This window comes from Orbicella faveolata, unplaced genomic scaffold (assembly GCF_042242905.1).
Source record: "Orbicella faveolata isolate gen_17 unplaced genomic scaffold, um_ofav_v1 contig_1, whole genome shotgun sequence".
NCBI classification, from domain to species: Eukaryota; Metazoa; Cnidaria; class Anthozoa; order Scleractinia; family Merulinidae; genus Orbicella; species Orbicella faveolata.
The window spans coordinates 33,603,310-33,621,446 of NW_028301536.1; the positions used below are offsets into that span (position 1 = coordinate 33,603,310).

At 37.5% G+C, this 18,137-nt stretch overlaps 1 protein-coding gene across 2 annotated transcripts; it reads right to left on the reverse strand.

The window, feature by feature from the left end:
- Positions 1–1,409: 1,409 nt before the first annotated feature.
- LOC110054102 (ras-related protein Rab-13-like) lies at positions 1,410–17,986 on the reverse strand. 2 transcript variants are annotated; one of them, XM_020760437.2, is made up of 9 exons: positions 17,841–17,986; positions 17,453–17,583; positions 17,282–17,342; positions 15,284–15,347; positions 11,547–11,624; positions 9,732–9,827; positions 7,547–7,612; positions 3,650–3,697; positions 1,410–2,335 (listed from the first exon to the last, which is right to left on the reverse strand). In XM_020760437.2, exons 2-9 carry the CDS (start codon positions 17,568–17,570, stop codon positions 2,216–2,218), a joined length of 651 nt encoding a protein of 216 aa, XP_020616096.1. In that variant the 5' UTR covers positions 17,571–17,583; positions 17,841–17,986; the 3' UTR covers positions 1,410–2,215. The 2 variants fall into 2 exon arrangements, with proteins under 2 accessions (XP_020616096.1, XP_089129462.1); XM_089273336.1 differs by lacking the exon at positions 17,841–17,986 and having other exon boundaries at positions 17,453–17,647.
- Between the last annotated feature and the right edge of the window lie 151 nt (positions 17,987–18,137).

Genomic DNA, 18,137 nt, shown 5'->3' on the forward strand with positions numbered 1-18,137 from the left:
GATTTAACTATAACACCGAAATATCATGGTTAGATTAACCCCGTCAGAATGGCTGATGAAATTTGATTTAACTATAACACCGAAATATCAATGTTTAGCAAAGGAGGATATGTAGCGTATGTTGTATTGAATCGAATCTGGTCATAATTTTACTGAGAATTGCAAAGAAATGCAAGCCAAGTCATGTTTTGATGATTGAGTGGTGCAATTCCTACAGATCGCAGTTAGCAAAAAATTTAGTAGAAAGTGTGAAAAAAAGCAAGTTGTAGTCCATGATAATTATTTAAGACGGCTTTCAAAAAATCTCGGTATTCACGTACGCCAATTCCCATGCCATTCCTTTTTTTTTTGATCGGGATCATTTGCGGTCTAGTTTGAGGATCATTTGCGGTCCCGTACAGTGCTCCTCGAGGCCCCAATCAAATGTCACCTCGTAGAAAGTGAGAGCGAATATTGCACGGATATTGAGGACGAATAATCTAATTGTTCTAGTAGAATAGTAACTGAAATTTCGGCCTTCAAATAACAATTTCCAATATTTTTCTCCACGTAGTAGTAAATTTCACGCGCACTGAAGTCAAGTAAAGTCTGCAGTTGTCTACGGGCACAAATCGGTTTTTCTTTAACAGATTTGAGTTTTTATGGCAAGAAAATGTGAATTTCCTACTGCACCTTCAGCCACTGCACTCAAATGGCTGCTAGTGATCGATAGCTCAGCCAACCAGATTGCAGTATTTGCATTAGTACGCTAGTAGAATTCTACTAATCAGCATTAGTTCTTGGAAAATCGCCAGTCCAATTTTTTTGGTAAAGCATTAAGGCAAAGATTGCATTAACACAATTTGAGGGAAGTTGGAAAGTGTCCAGTCCCATTTTTCAATTCCCATGCATTTGCCTCAGTCTAATAGCTTTTTTTTCCCCGCCGACTTGAAACACGAGGCTGGGCGTTTTCTGGCATCCCTCAGATGCTGTCATTTGTACAGAAGTTAACTTTGCCTTTCATTAATTGTTCAGAATTCAACTTTCAAGAAAGTTATTTGCCATCGGATTCCTATACAAACACTAATTCTGGACGCTTGTTGTCTACCCGTCAAGTTAACTTCCAAAGCCGAGGTAAGGTCTACTCAAATAACCCCCGTCCCCTTCCAGTTGGAAAATTAAGACGAAATCCGATAGGAAATCCAGAAATCCAGGTCTGAGGCGGCCTAGGCCTGGAACCGTCTAATAATCACTATAGCTCACTTAGTTTCCAGTCCGGTCGGTATGGCGCTGAGCACTTTGGGGCGACCGAAGTGGAGCGAGAGACTCACTCTTCAGAAATCTTTCCTCAGCTTTTGTTCTCCCTTCCCCCCTATCTATTTATATATTTTGAATTTTTCGTTCCACCACTCGATTAAGTTAAAGAACACTCAGAGAATTGAATTAGTCTTTAATTATTAAAAAAAAGTTGACAAAATGTTTTACGATACCAAAGGCTACCTGTGGAGTTACTCGCTGTTATCAATTTAATTCCCACACTGAGCTTCGTTTCTTTCTATAAATATAAAAGCCATTTGGAAAGCCTTTTATTGTCTACACATTCGCCTTGTGACGTTCAATTTTAATTTAAAAAAAACAAACAACACTAACACCAACCATTTTTCGAGACACAAATTTAACTCGACAATAATAATTCCCCACGAAACTGGCAGACAAAATTGAAGTTTACGGTTTTTCACCTTCTCTTTTTTATATATACGTAATAAATGTTCTACTGCGGTAAAATTCCATTTAATAATCAGATTCCTTTTTCAGCGTGTTAGATCTCACTTTGCCCAGAAACGAACACGAATCTCTGGACAAAACCTGCACGCCTCGTGCGAATGCAATTGACCCGTGATCAGGGGTTCTTCGGTTTATATGAAATTCAATTTTCAATAGAGATGATTTCCGAAGGCCTTCCTCGCCGGTTTTTGGTTTGATTTTAAATTGGCGTTTGCAGTTATCAGCTTTGTCATGGGTTTAGAAAACCGTGCAACACAACTGACAGATTCTAACCACTCAGAGAATAGACATTTTATCCTATCTGCCAATCAGCTAAAAAGGTTGAAGCCAATCACTATGTGCACGTGACTTTTCCCGCGCTTTTCTTACTCACTGTATTGATTAAATTACCCTGATGTTTATATCAGATTGTATATGCCATTGGAAAACCATTCTATCATTTTGTACATTATCATAAAACAGTACAACGAAACCCTCCCCCACCCCTTCCTTCATTGCCCCCTCCTTCACCCACTCCTCCGTTCGATTGGCTAAGATCGTCTACTTCAGACTCGCGGGTAGACGTACTATGCTGAAAGGAAAACAAAAAAGACGACATTGAAAATGATAAACATGGTAAAGCACATACTACTCAGAAAAAACGTTAGCATAAAGAAAATTGGGCGAGGTAATAAAAAGCCACAGAGAAAATAAACCCTCACATAAAAGGTTTCTTCCCAATCCAACATAATTAGTAAGTTAATTACAACAGGCTATGGTCGATGGTCACCTCCTTGGCTATATTAGTGGTTGATCCTGAACATAACTTTGAAAAGTCAAACCCTAAAGAAAATAATTTCATCAACTGAAATACAAATATAATGGTGTGGTTTTGTTAAAAAAAATACTTTAGTGCACTGAAGCCATAAAAGAGGGATGTAATACGTCACATATGCACAAGGTTGTGATGTTAAACTGAAAAATTGTGGCAGAGATTTTATCGCCATGTCTTGGAAAAAGATTGCTGTCCACTGCCAGCAAAAATTGTTGAAAAGCATATGTTGAAATCTGATTGGTTAAGCTGGTTTTGTTCACCTCCTATCGCAAGATGGCTATCAGGTTTCCTCCTTCGTAGTAGCAGTGCCCCAGGGGAAGGGAGCGGGGAGGGGGAGGGGTGCAAAGGGTCTTAAACCCGGCCCTGACCCTATTTAAGGATGAAGGACATGAAAAATGGCGCCCTATTTAAGGCCAAAGCCCAAAAAATGACAACGTACTGAAGGTAAAAACAAAAACTACGATCAACTTTATCTCGTTTCTGTAACATTGGAAGTAAATGAACAGTTCAGTTTTAACAGATCATTTGCTTTTCATTTAGCTGGGCATTTATGCACTGCAATTTTGCCTGACTTAATTTAGGTACCCTATCTAAGGATCACACCGGGAACAAGATGTCAACAGGGGCAAAAATGATGCCCTATTTAAGGACCAAGAACCTCAAAAACCCTACCCTATCCTATGGCACATACCCATATAGCCCATGTGTGGGAGTACCCCCCTCCCCCCTGGGGGCAGTGCCAAGACTTTGCTATACTATTCTGTATAGCATAAGGTCTTGTCATGCCAGTGACATTTTAGATAAAAAATCAAAACTGTTGACAGGGACTTCCCTTGCGAGAAAAATGTCCCATGTCAATAAGGAATCTTAATTAGTTGCACCTAGTTTCAATGAAAGGGCAGATGCTTGTTTGTTTCAACAGGGTTCAGATAAGACTTCTACAATAGTGATGCAATGCTCTACTGAACGAGCTATGAACCAACTGGAAGCAGGGATACTGTACACAAGGTGAACTGCAGAAATATAAATATATTTGTAAATTAAAAGGTCTTCTTCTAAGAATAATCTCACCATATCTAATTCAACATTTAAGATGCTTTCTGCCATTTTTTTGAATATCTGTTGAGACAAAAATGACCAAGAATAAAAATTGTCATCTTTGTTACCTACCCCTGAAAATATAATTAAAGAATTAAACCATTTGATTTACAGTTTTTTTTTATGGAAAGACAAAAACAAAGTAACGAGAAAATCTGTGATAAATGGTTATGAAGCAGGAGGCATCAAAATGGTTGATATTGAGAGCATGATTAAATCTCTCTGTCTCGCCTGGCTGAAAAGAATCTTTGGCGATAATTCTGGCGCATGGAAAAATCATTTAGAATATCTTCCAAAAGAAACAGGTGGTCTGGTTCTTTTTAATTGCAACTATGACGTCAAAGACTTAACTATCAGTTCTCAATTCTACATGGAGTTATCGAAATGGTGGTCTGAATTTCAGAAAGATAATGCAGTTGAAACTAATTGGCTTTACCGAATTTGGAATAACCAGGAAATAAGAATAAAAACAAAGCAGTCTTTTATAAAAGGTACTTTAATTATAGAATTCAGACAGTGGAAGACTTGCGTTTCGATCTTCATAACATCGATTCTCATGAGCTAATCGCAAAACACATACAGAAGACGAACTTTCTGGAATGGACCGGTCTTCGTCACTCTGTACCGTTCGATTTAAGGAATGCTTATCTTTATCCAGATTATACAGCCCTAAATCCATCTTTCAAAATTGACTGCGGCCTTTTTGATGTAACTAAAAAGAAATCAAAAGACTATTACTCTTTTTTTTGTCCGTAAAAAGGCTTGCTTTCCTAATAATGCGAGAAAAGTGTTAATTAAATTTAACTGATGAGGCACTGAAAAAAGCCTTTTCTCTTCCCCATTCAGTTGCTTTTGAGCCATATGTCAAGGCCTTTCAGTTCAAAATATTGAACTCTATACTCTACATGAATTCCAAATTACACAAAATCGGGTACATTGCAGATTATCTATGTTCTTTCTGCAAACGTGAATCAGAAACAATGCAGCATTTCTTTTATGATTGCTCTTATTCAATTTCAAAACAGCAGATACATCTTAATTTGAAGGATATATTAATCGGTCTTCTAACACCAGAACTTACTTAATTATCTGTTATTTATAGGAAAAATTTATTCATGGGCGTGTAGAAGGAATAACGAACTTCTAAATATACGAGGTTTTAAATCAAAAGTCAAATTAAAGTATGAGACTGAAAAATACATCTGTACAAAAAATAATAATTTAGATATGTTTAGGAAGAAGTGGGCAATATAAATACTAGAAGTAGTTGAATAACTAAGAATATGTCGGGCTCAAATAGTAGGACTTTGCTATGTAAACTTGTTCCTAGGTGTGTGTATGTGAGTGAGTGTGAATTAGTTGTGTTATACCGTAAGTCAGGCTGTTTATTATGTATAGTAAAGTAAAGTATTGTAATGAAAGTTGCGTCAATAGTTGTGTGCATTGCAATAAAAAAAAAATAAAATAAAAAAAATAAAAATTGGGCCAATCAGTACTAACAAATATAAAATGGGCAATATCAGACAGCAAAACAGTAGTATTTTTGGTGAACATGAGCAACGCGGGCAAAATCTGCAGGCAAATTTCGAACAAAGGGTCTGGAGCGAGTGTAGACTTGTGCGCTTCACACGCGAGGATCATGCTTACGCCGCTTCATGCCTTCAAGCTTATGGTGCTTCGCGCCTTCTGAATAAGGAAGAAAAAACAACTGTTTTGTAGTCAAGGGCAATATCATTTACAAAAGAAGTGCTTGTATTGGGTTACCATGTTTCCATTAATAGTAATCACTTAATAATAATTAACAGTGAATTTTTACTGGCTGAGTGAAACAAAATAAGTGAACAATGTTTTTTCTCACACACCTCTGGGACTTGGGTATAGGTCATGTGACCTAGGGGGCGGGCAGTTGTTTCTGTTGCGTCTGCCATTACTGACTTTCCCACCTAAAAATTTTACGTTTTTATGTGCAATGCCAGTATAACATGCAAGCCTTGAACTTTCTTTGTCATTTCCAGTCGTAACACTATGATTTGTAATTAGCTTTATAATTAGCTTTGATTTTGCAATAAAGGTCAGGTGGCAGTGGTCAGCTTGACATAGCTACCTGTGGTGTGTGAGAACAACAGTTACTATTGCCAGATGAGGTTGTTCAGAATATCGTGATGTGTCAGTTGGCAAGAAAAATAATTCATGTGAAAGACACTTGAAAATCACAATATTTTGCAATAACCGAATTCAATTTAATATTGCCTTATCATTTGATCACCAAGTTTTCTTTCCATATTATTTAAATCACTCTCTGACAGCTCAGGGAGGCGATCTGCCATTTTTCACACAAGAGTGCATGAGCAGAATATTATTTGCAGCAAAACACATTTAGACAGTACTTCGCACGAGCATAACATTAATTCTAGGTAGTTATTTACAGGTCACGTGGTGGGCTTTCGGCCAATGAGAGGAACAAATAATACATAGAATGATAATTTTGTTTCTTGTCACAGAAAGATTCCTTACTATTAAGGATTCTGTGGTCTGTGCAGAGTTACAGCTAAATAGAAGTCCGTACACATTGTCCACTTTGGATGCATTACAAACCTAAATGCTAAAATATAATGATTATTGGTGTATACTTACAAGTATTACAGAACAAAGAATTGCTTGAATTAAAAGAGAGGAAAATCAGGATAACTTGCTTACAACTTAAATAGTTTAAGGCCTGGATCAAAGGATTTAACCGGTAAAAATAATTTATCAATTATTTCAGCACACAGTGAGGTTTTAATGTCCTGAACATTTTCAAGTAGAATTGGTGTTCCTGACAGGTCACATGACATGTAACATGATGTTTAGCGGTAAATAACCGTTATTGGTCAGGAGGAATTGGTGGTGGGTTTTGGTAATACCGGTATCATCAAATAAAAACACCTTTTTTTTTCCATGAAAAAAAAACAAAACATGTTTTAGATGCAGGTGTCTGAATTATTTCTGTCCTCTCATGGTTAGAATGAATGTCCCTCTTTTTGTAGAAATATTTTATAGACCGGGTGAAAGGTAGTGTTTTTTTCAACAAAATTCTACTTTTGATCTTTTATATCTTCTAAACCTGAAATTAAGGAAGATCATTTCAAACATAATAAGGTATATAATTTAAATTTGCATCGAAAACACTCATTTATTGATCGATAGAATGAAAATTTGCCACCAATTTGCTGATTTACCAAATTTTAACAAAATGATTATGTGACACTTCACGTGATCAAACTAATATGTTAAGGCAAGGCAGGACACCGAGTTTTATAATCAGGGAAAATTTCAGCTTGGTGAAACAAATATAACTAGAGATATAGCTTTACATTCCTGACCCAGGCCTTAAACTGCTTGAGAAGAAATCATGAAGCTATTTACCACTCCGGCAAACTTAATGGTACTTGACACGCCATGCATGCAGTGGTGTCATTGGGGGCCAAGCATCAATGAAATTGGACAGGTGTGGACTATTTTTGATTATAATCAATCAAAGATTTTCGCTCAGGTGTGATAGGTCTAAATGCTTCACATGACTGAATATTCCCCAGAATCTTCCCCAATTTATTTTCAAAACTGCACATGTTGCAAAAAATATTTGAAGGATAATCAACACGATAGCCTCCATTTGACTTTGAAAATATGCTCGGATATTTGTCTTTGGACATTATCTGTTCTTCAAAGTTCACAGTTTTCCTCGAGCTATACTCTTGGAAAACTGTTTGCTTGTCGGAACAGATAATGTCCGCAGACAAAATTTGCGAGCATATTTTTGCGTCAATGGAGGCTATTGTTTATATATATTTTAAATTTTGGAATCATCTTATTACATGCTGAATAATGTACCTGATCTATATTGTGTTTCGTCTTTGCACTTGCATCAATGTATACGCCATTGTGTTGTCTTGCTAACTGAAATGAAATGAAAATGTTAATTATTAACTATGACTGGTGAATATTAAGTAGTCATGAGTTTTTTTAAGAAATGTCAAAAGAATGCACTACACTGGAAGAAAAGTAAATAGTATCACATTGAACTTTAAAACGGTAAGTAAAATCAACTACAACTGACAGGGAATTTCATATGTAGTTGAATGATGTTTTGCATTGCATTAGAGAAGTAAATTATATTGGTAACAGTAATTTCCTTTTCTAACGATCAATGGATCATGTAAACCAGGAATGCTTTGTATTATTTCAACCAAAACTCCAGAACTATCCAAACAGGGGCAGATAGTACATTGCATGGATTATTTTTTTGGGGCGAAAGTTTGTGGAAAATTAAAAGAATTGTTGAATTTCGAAAAATGTGAACCACTTAACTGACAATTCCAAAAATCCAAGGAAGAAAACCAAATAGAACAGTGTAACCTTGGTTTCAGCAATAATAATTGTTTAGCTAGGGAAACCTGCCCAAATATTACATGTAGAGAGGGGGGTGGGGGGTGAGGTAGGGGCTGCCTGTCCAAACATTCCTCTTGAGGGAATGGCAATATCATATTCCTAATCACATCATGCTAAAAAAACTGGGATAAGCTCTGGCAACAAGGCTGTGCTCTAGAAGTACCCGGGTGCCACAGGCCATTAACTATTGACTTTGGGCAACTTTGGGTGCCACAGGCCTCTAACTATTGACATTGGGCAACTAGAAAACTTACTTTTTTCATATATGCTAAAGTGCCTATAACCACCCATTTTTGTAGTCCAAAACAATATTGATGTACATTCTTGATCATAATACTGAAAAAATATTTTGCTTTCGGTTAAAACCACGATTTTTTTACATGTCTTGAATTTTCAAAGTCATGAAAAAGCATGCCACAATGACAACCACTACCATGGCGAGGAACCAGTCAAAAGGATCTGGGTCTAGTGAATTAGTGACATCATACAAGGAGATCATTCACACACGTATACTTGCTCACCTCAAGTTGTTGTAACATTATTCTGAGCAAGAAAATGCATATAAAACAGTGAGAGCTGATCAAGTTTTCATAGTCAGGTTTGATTGATCGGTTAGTCTCCAGTGAAGAATGAATACTGATGAAATTATAATTACAAGGGCTTTGGTTCATGCGGGTTACAGAATTTGGTAGAATTCCAGGAAATTAATCTGGTCGATTCAAAATAATTATTATCTTTGTTTTAAATATAATTAAGGGACTCTGGTGACCACTGCTGATTTGAGTCAGAGTTTCAAATCTTCTCAGTCTGTTTACACACACAACGTGAATAATCGAATCAAAACTTTGCACTTGTGTATAGTTTACTGATCTAAACATATACCCAGCACAAAAATTAATACGTGGGCATGAGAAAATTGTCAAAATGATTCTGGTTTATTTAGTTCAGCTTTGCATTCCCTGTGGAATGAGTATGATACAAACTGGTGTTTACAAGCTCCTGGAAACAGTCTTCCAGAGTTTAGAATCTGATGAAGTTTGGATGATAAATGTGCAATACATCTAAACAACTATATATGTTTAAGATTGCCAAGAAAAGGTTATTTTATTGACATGCTATGGAAATTCATCAGTACTCTTCAATAGCTACTCCTCTTCTCTTCAGTTCAAAACTATCGCCAATATCCTTGTGTGACATCACTAGCTCCAGTCTCCATTGACCTCAGTCATGTGCTAAATAATCCAGACTTAAATAAATTCATAAAAAATTGTGGTTTTAAACAAAAACGAACCTTTTTGCGGCATTGACACAAAAATTTAATCCCAATAAAAAATAATTGGGGGGGGGGGGGTTATAGGCACTTTAAGTGGTGGGCACCCAGAATTTGTGGTTAGGAACCTTCAGTGGACTCCTGGAAATTTTTCTTAGACCACAGCCTTAGGCAAAGTTCCTCAGTGGCCTTCAGGTGCACATATAAGGTCAGCTCTCAGATCTCCAAAGGGGCTCAGACATTTTTTGGAGAAAGCTTAAATGTACCCTCAGCTTGGTATGAAGTTAAATAATTTTACTTCTTTTGGGATTACTGTGTGTCGTTATTATATCCAATACAATCAGGAAAATGACATACATGTTCTCCAGACTCCTGTGAGACTTTCCTTCCCCATTCACTCATATCATTTTTATTTCCAACAAACACAAACTTGACATTCTCAGTTCCTGCAAACTAAAACCATCAGACAAATAAATGCTATTTCTAAATAGAACTTACTTTCATTTGGTTATCTACATTTACATATTAAGCACTTTTCCTAATGCTCTAACTTCCAAAAAGGCTAAAAACCGTGAGACAGGGATCCATATTAGCAGCTGTCCAGTCATCAGTGACAACTAAAAAATCATAGAGATGACCAAAACAATACAGAAACTTGTCTGCTGGACGAGTTAAGTTTGACTCTACCAGAAAGGAAAAAAAAAAAAAAAAAAACGTTTCTTAAATTTTCTTACATGTATGAGTTCCCTGCATTCTGACCACTTGTTTAATGTTATCCATTTGGATAACTTGTAGAAAACAGAGAAAGATTTACAGCTTTCTTTAGCAATAAAATTGTCATTTTGGTCCACCATCTTGGATGACGTGTGAATGATATCATTGCAGGCTCAATTTTCATTTTGTCAACTGCTGAACAGATGCTCCGTACTGCATCTGCATCTGCGAAAAACACAGGGCACGATCGCATCAGCTGTTTTGGTTGTTTTGTTCAGGATATCGCATTTAGTAATGTTAACACTTAGGAAAACCAAGCCAAATACCAGCAGGAAGAGCAAAAGCATTTTTTTTCAGCCTTCATGGCAGTCGAAGAGACCTTGGTTTTCATTTGTACCTGGTTTTTCTGTGTCTGCCGACAGCTGCAACTACAGACATGATGTACTGGGAAACTGGTAACATGAAAATAATAAAAAAGTAAACTTTCCCTTTAGGTGCTTTTCTGTTGCAACCCCTAGGATTTCATGGTACTGATTGTTTCCAGTACTGTGTCGTTACTGTGATTCAGAAATAACGGAACTGAAAAACTGTTTGCCATGGACATCTTCAGCCTTGCTGATCAAAATTTATTAATTAATAAAAGGTTTTTTTTTTCTCTTTTAATTCTTAACAAGAAGAGTAATTCCTTTGATTAGCGCTCCAATTACATATGAAACTAAAACGTTGTTCTGCCTTATTGTATCCATCCCAAAGTGCATCGCATGGTATGTGAATGGGAAGTAATATTATGCCAGGGCAAGTATGTCATCTGGCATAGTACTTGCCCAGCCAATGACTTGGAGAAAAACATTATTATGGATCTCTGATGAGATAAGTGAGTGTTTTGGCAAATGCACTGCTATAAATCTGAAATTCAAAATGTGCTGGTTTCCAAACGAAGCACACTATTGAGCTTCAAAAATTGTAGACAGAATTTACCCCCTCTTATGCCTGATAAGGATAAAAACTCTGGAGGCTCTTCAGTTTTGGATTTAAGAAAATGATGACTCCATGCAAAAACAATCTATGGAAAGGTAATCAGTTCCAACCACTGATTAATAGTGAATATTTGAAAATTATTCCCCGAGTAGTCGTTGGATATGAGATGGTAGATGGTGCTATGTGCCTCATTGGCTATTAACAATGATTTCATATCTAACAGGCAAGAGTAGAATAATTCCTTTATTAAAAACGGGGGCGAAAATACAGAAATCTAGACTAAACAAAAAATAAAAATGTCCCCAAAAACTCACACACATGCTTATCATATTTGCAGAGCATGGTATAATGGCTCATAACCCATGATGGCTAAGCCAATGAAAACTCTCGAATTGCATTATCCAAAGATCCAGTTTTTAATACTGATTATACCATAAAATTGAAAGACGAAACACACTGTTCATGAATAATAATTATTACCTGTTTGACTGTTTTGATCCAGTGTTGCACATTAAAGTAGCTATCATCAGAAGTTACATCAAACACTACTATAATTCCCTAAAATAGGAAAAGCAAGTTAAAGCCGGCAAACGTTAATCACTAAAAAGCAGTCACGTCACAGTTGGGTGTACGAACCATGATAAAATTAACATGGATTATTATTATCACCAAATGTGATGTTCCTGCTCCATGTTCCATGCAATATTTCTTAGGTTTGTCAGACCATACTTTGACTAGCTTATTTTTGGTTATAATCCTGTCCATATTTGCATGTAGTTTAGCTTGCTTGGTATATATGCCCTCTGGTGGGATGGTTGCCAAACTGATGAAGGTATTTTTCATGAAGTATACTGTCTAGCAATAAATAAATGCCGTGCAAAATTGTGCCTGCTTTGCGTATGGAAAAAATCTTTGAGTTACACCCCTGGGCTATCTCAAAATGTGTGACTTTTGTACAGTACCGCTCAAAAGTAAGTTACCACCGTCTCGCGAGACGCGTCTCGTTTCTCGCGAGTGCACTGGAAGTACCAATGCTACGCATTCGTCGGTATTCGAAACCTGTTTTGTTAATAAGACGTCTGTATCGTATCGTATCGATTAGCGCGGTAGACACGATTTTCATTCTCATCAGCAATGCGTGTGCACCATGTGTTTATTATAAATTCTCAAGCGTCCAGTATTGTTTCATATACATCGGCCAAACCTTTTTTTATTCCAGCCAGACTTGCTTAACGTTTAGTTTTTGTAAATACATGCACGATAAAAGTTGAAGGTATGTGAATCGTCGGCAAGTTAGTCACTCGTGTTTACAAATATGTTTTACAGTTGTATTAATTCTCTTGTTTGTATAGATATTAAAAAAAAAGTTTGTTCGCAACCCTAAACGTGATTCATACAGATGATAATCAAAATGTAGTGTTCATGAAACAACATGTGGAGTTTTGTCACCCGACCTACGTGTTGGAAGTTAAAGCAGCGATCGCGATCACTAAGTCAACACAGCAGCGCCGCCTATGTTTTTCCAACTATCGCTCCCAACTGATTTGTCGGGAAACTTGACGAACTTTTTATCCAAAGATTGCGAACATACGAAACGACGCTAAGTGTTCCGTCGAATAATTTAATATTCAAACTTGCGAACACACGCTTTGCACATACATGTAAGCCTCGAACTTTTTATTCAAAAGTTGCGAGCACGCCACGCTTTGATCATACTTCACTTCACTTTACATTCGAATAACTAATTTATTCAAACTTGTGAACGCTCGCTTTGCACATGAAATCCGACTTGACTAACTTTTTATTCATACTTGTGTACGCTTGAGAACACACGCTTTGTAAACATAAGGAATCTCGACTACCTTTTGAACACACACTTTAATCACTGAGCCTCGACCAACTTTTTATCCATATTTATGTTCACACGCTTTTTGCCACATCAAACCTCTAACATTTTATTCAAACTTGTGAACACATGCGACACCACACTTTGATCATGAAACTTCAACTAGCATTTTATTCAAACTTGTGAACATGCGACACCACGCTTTGATCATGAAACCTCGCTTACCATTTTATTCAAACTTGTGAACATGCTAAACCACGCTTTGAACATGAAACCTCGATTGCCATTTTATTCATACTCGTGAACATGTTAAACCACGCTTTGATCATGAAACCTCGACTAACTTTTTATTCATACTCGTAAAAATGCTAAACCACATTTTGATCATGAAACCTCGACTAACTTTTTATTCATACTCGTAAACATGCTAAACCACGCTTGGGCTCTTAATTAATTCATATGTTTGAGTGCGCTAAAATCCGCTTTCTTAGATTGAACCCTAACGGCCAGTTTGTGCGAAACAGTCCAGTTTGTGAAAAAATGAATTCATCAGTCTTAAAATCGGAGATTCTCACGTGTTCAAGTTCATATAAGAAACATTGAGAGATAACAACATAGTTTCGTGGATTTGAGCGCGCTCAAGTACAGTATTGCCGTTCGAAGAGAAAAGTTTCCGTTGTCATGAATGTAATTTAGAAAAGATCACGACTCTTAGGCCCAGTTCAGACGTCGTGCTTCTGCCGTGTCGAACTAAATTCAGGAATTAAGTTCGACAAAAGCACGCGGCAAAAGCACGGCGTCTGAAGCAAACTTTTGAATTAAGTTCGGCAAGCAATTAAGTTCGACAAGCTCTGCCGTGCTACACGACTCTGGCACGGCAGCGATTCAAACGTCGTGCTTCTGTCGCGCCAAACTAAATTCATAAATTATGTCAATGTGTTTTGGCGAGATTTCGTTCCCTCGGGGAGTTAGGAGGAGAATTGTTACGAGGCTTCAGTAAACCCTGGATTTGATTCGACTCTGGCACGACGTCTGAATCAGAGTTGATTTCCTGCCGTGCTACAGTCGAACCAAATTGCAATTTAGTTCGGCACGGCAGAAGCACGACGTCTCAACTGGGCCTTAGACTAGCTGGCCAATGTTAATAATAGTTATGTGCAAATGTGGCAATAAAAGTGCGTTTCAGTGTTCAGAAGTCGGATCAGGTATCTTATGGCAAGCCTAGACCGCTGTATCGACCGATATATAAAATGTTTATTCACATACCGCTCGAGATCTTCGTTGTCGAGCAACAAAAATTCTATCTGTTAAAGAGAGTGTATTGTGCCATTGGAAAAAAACGATTTATATCAAACAGAACCGGCGATGTTTTTGCCGCGACGCTCGCAAAACAAACTTCATTTGCGTATTAAATCGACTGCCGCTAGACAGAACTTTCCCTTGCAAAAACATTGAGTTACTGTAAACGTCGCATCACATAAACATTATTAGAAACTCCTGTCTTCAAAGATGTAGTATTTTGCCGTTTGAATAAACGATTTATGCCAAATAGAACTGGAAATATACTTTTAGTGTTTGCCTTGACGTTTCGGAGAACAATAAAAGTTCGTTATGTTGTCGACTTGTCGACGCGTGCCGCTAGACAAAACTCGCGCTGGCAGAAAAATTTAAAACTACATGTAATGTAAACGGCGCATCTCAGAAACTTTGATAAAAACTCCTGTCTTCAAAGATATCGTATTTCAGCGTTTGAATGAACGATTTATGCCAAATAGAACCGGAGATATCATTTTTTCAACAATTTCCGTGACGCTTTCATGACTCTCATTCACAATTGACTCGCTGGCGAATGGCGAAAGCCGGAACGTTTTTCTCCTACTGTACGCAAAATTAAATGTTTATTTGAGTTAGCGGTTATTGCAGAGCGAGCAAATGTAGGTAACTGAATCATTCAGGGTGAGCAAGATTCGCAAAATCAACTCTTTGCCCCCGTGATCGCACGAATTGAAACGCATGTAACTCTACTTGTAGTTACGTTCGATGTTCGATATTACCTTTATTCGATATGAATCGAGCAAATGATCGATGCATATTTTATGTTGGACGGTCCCATCGATTTGACAACGAACTGCAGAGCGGCAATCGTTACCCGTAACCGGTTTCTTACGCGTAATATACGCCATACTAAACGCTTCAGTGATTCTCGAGAGAAACGAGACGCAGCTCGCGAGAAACGAGAAACGTCTCGAGAGAAACGAGACTCGTCTCGCGAGAAACGAGACGAGAGGTGGTAACTTACTTTTGAGCGGTACTGTACTGCCCCCTTAAGAACTAGCCAGCATGGCTTCTGTAACAAGGGCGTAATACATACTTTCACATCTTCCTGCATATATGCAGCTGTGATTGTCCTGCAATTGTCATTACCAGGTGTGTCCCTGTTAACCAAGACATGCACGTGTTAAATAAATAGAAGATCCTGCTCAAAGCTGAAAACCCCAGGCATAGACAGACACAAATGGATGCCTGCTACTATTAAAAAATTATTATACTATTCATCAAAAATTGGAGACAAATTAGCCTTAGAGGTCAATAAAATAACCAAGCCACAAAGTGTTGCAAGGTGTAAAAAGTATCTTTGTCGAAAGTAAAGTCATAACCTTCATGTATCTTCCATGCAAAACGACTGAGTGAAAAATGGCCTGAAGGTACTGTACCTACATGTAACTTAGGCAACTTTTGGCAATGTACATACATCACAACCCTGAAGGAGGGGAGGGGTACATAGATTAAAATATCACGGTCACATCTCCAACAGTGATGTTCCAGTTACAGGAGAACTTAGCCATTCAGCTAAATTTATGATGGCACCAGAGTTGATGAAGAGTCAAGTTTGGTTAGCAAGACTTTATATTATATATTTCTATGTTCCACAAAGTATGCTATTAGATAATGTGGCTAAATAGGACTCGCATAATTATTTAAACATTTGAAAAGATGTAAAAAAGACCACAAATACACTTCATTGTGTACCAGGGGGTGAGACTCTGACCTTCCCCTACAGAAGCTGACCCTTGTACCTCCCCAAGAAAAATATAGGTATTCAGTAGAAGTGCTGTATATAGGTAACACTCTTCTTTCAAAAAAATGCAAGCTGTCCTAACAGTCTTTAACTTTTTAAAATGGATTTTCTGGGTGGTTATGTCATGGTGTGAGCTGTGACAAAATGCTCCATGACTAGCTCGATCACTCCTCTCTCTTTGAAAACGCCTGGGATGTCCAATCGATGGAACCCATAATCAATGACAATCGCTATTAATCGATACCAATCGATATCAATTAATGGATTGATATTGATAATCGATGACCAATCGATGGCAAAGATTCGTGTGGTTATCCATTGGTATTGATTATCTATACCAATCGCTAGATAAATTGGTATCGATTGGTATTGATTGGTTGCAGATTGACGGAACCGGAATCGAAGCATAAAAGACACCACTTTGTACACAGTAATTGTAAACACATTTCATTTTAATGTTAACAGGAGAACAACACAGAAATATCTGTATGTAGTGGCCAAAGAGGATCCACAAGCTCGGACTGTAGGTGGCCGAGCTGTCCACGACGGTTCACAATTACTTTAAATGCCTTTCCCCGTTCTCCCCTCTTCTTGTTTGCAGTTAACACTTCACCAACGTTCACCTCAAAATGGCAATGATGATACCTTTGATGATGCACCTTATATTCAAGAAAGCCTCTACCCAGACGTTTTGCATAGACATTATAATACGGAAAGGCAATGATGGGCAAGTGGGTAATTCAAGTACACGTGTAATGGGGTATATTCTTTCCACTGAGAAGACTGGGTCGGAATTTTTGTTACCAATTTCGTCCCCAAGGCTTCCTAAAAGTGGCGGATAATCTGACAGGTAACATGCGTGAAGTCTGTTTGAGGTTACTGAGCCAATCAATAGCAATCGATGAACGGTTTTTGTGTGGTTATTGATTGGTCATTGATTGGCTGATACCAATCGATACCAATTAACTAATTTCATCGATTGTTATTGATTGATCGATTCAATTTCCGATCATCGGTTTCCATCGATTGGATACCCCAGGAAATACGGGACGTGTTAAAATGATACCATGACCAACTTGTAAACAATGCGCTAAAATTATTTCAAACTTTCTTTTAGATATTCGATCTGCTCTAAATTAGCAAATTAAGCTTAAATTTAGTCTAGACGATCACTGAGAGAGAAAATTATCGACTTCAAGGAAAAATTACCGGATGAAAAGCTGTTAGTAATAAGTCTGTAACTGTTCTTATTAAATTCAACTTATATACTCTTGTGTTTGCTTTGCTTACCATATTTGAAGGTCTATGGATACTTTTCCCACTTGTACGATGGCATGCTTAATTTCTCGCTCTGCCAAACAATTGAACAACATTTAAGCTTAGTTTTACGTCAACTTTTAAAACCTCCCTTCTTTATCAAGCTGATGGTGCTGATACCAATTAAAGCATTTTGCATCTCACCTCGAGTTTGCACATAGCAAGGATTGAACCGTTCTCCTCTGTATGATGATAGAATAGTAGACTTCCCAACTCCACTGTCTCCGATAAGCACGACTTTAGCAGTCTGTTTTGGTGGCATTCCTGTAGAAACCCTGCGAAAATTTCTACGCGCTTCAATGTTCGATCATTTCTTAGACAAGGTTTAGTGAGGTCCTGGGACTAGAGATTACTTGCAAAGACTTGTGGGAAGGCTCAAGTGACGAAAGGAAAAAAAAATTCCTTGATCGGGAACTAGCAAAGTAAACTATTTTTTAATCATCTTTTTACAGTAGCAGTTAAAGACGATGTCATGAATAAAGGTATTTTATTTAATTAGCAGCAGTCAGAATTCGATCAAACATAAGCTTACTTGAAATTTAGCCTCTTGAAAGTACTGGAAGGTCGGCTGTGACTTGCCTTCGCGTTGTTCCTAGCTTGCCTTTCGTGTTCGCTGTTTGAACTGATTTAACCAGCGGCTTCATTCTTCAAAAATTAGGAAAACGAGACACGAACGACAGAAACACATTTTTCCCACTTAAAAGATCTTACAAAAACTTGAGAGACGACTATGAAAAATGTAAACAAACAAATCACGCCGCCAAGTCCCCGTCATATTCTATTCAAGTCAGAACTGAATCTGGTGTCACAAAGTAATCACCTGATTCCG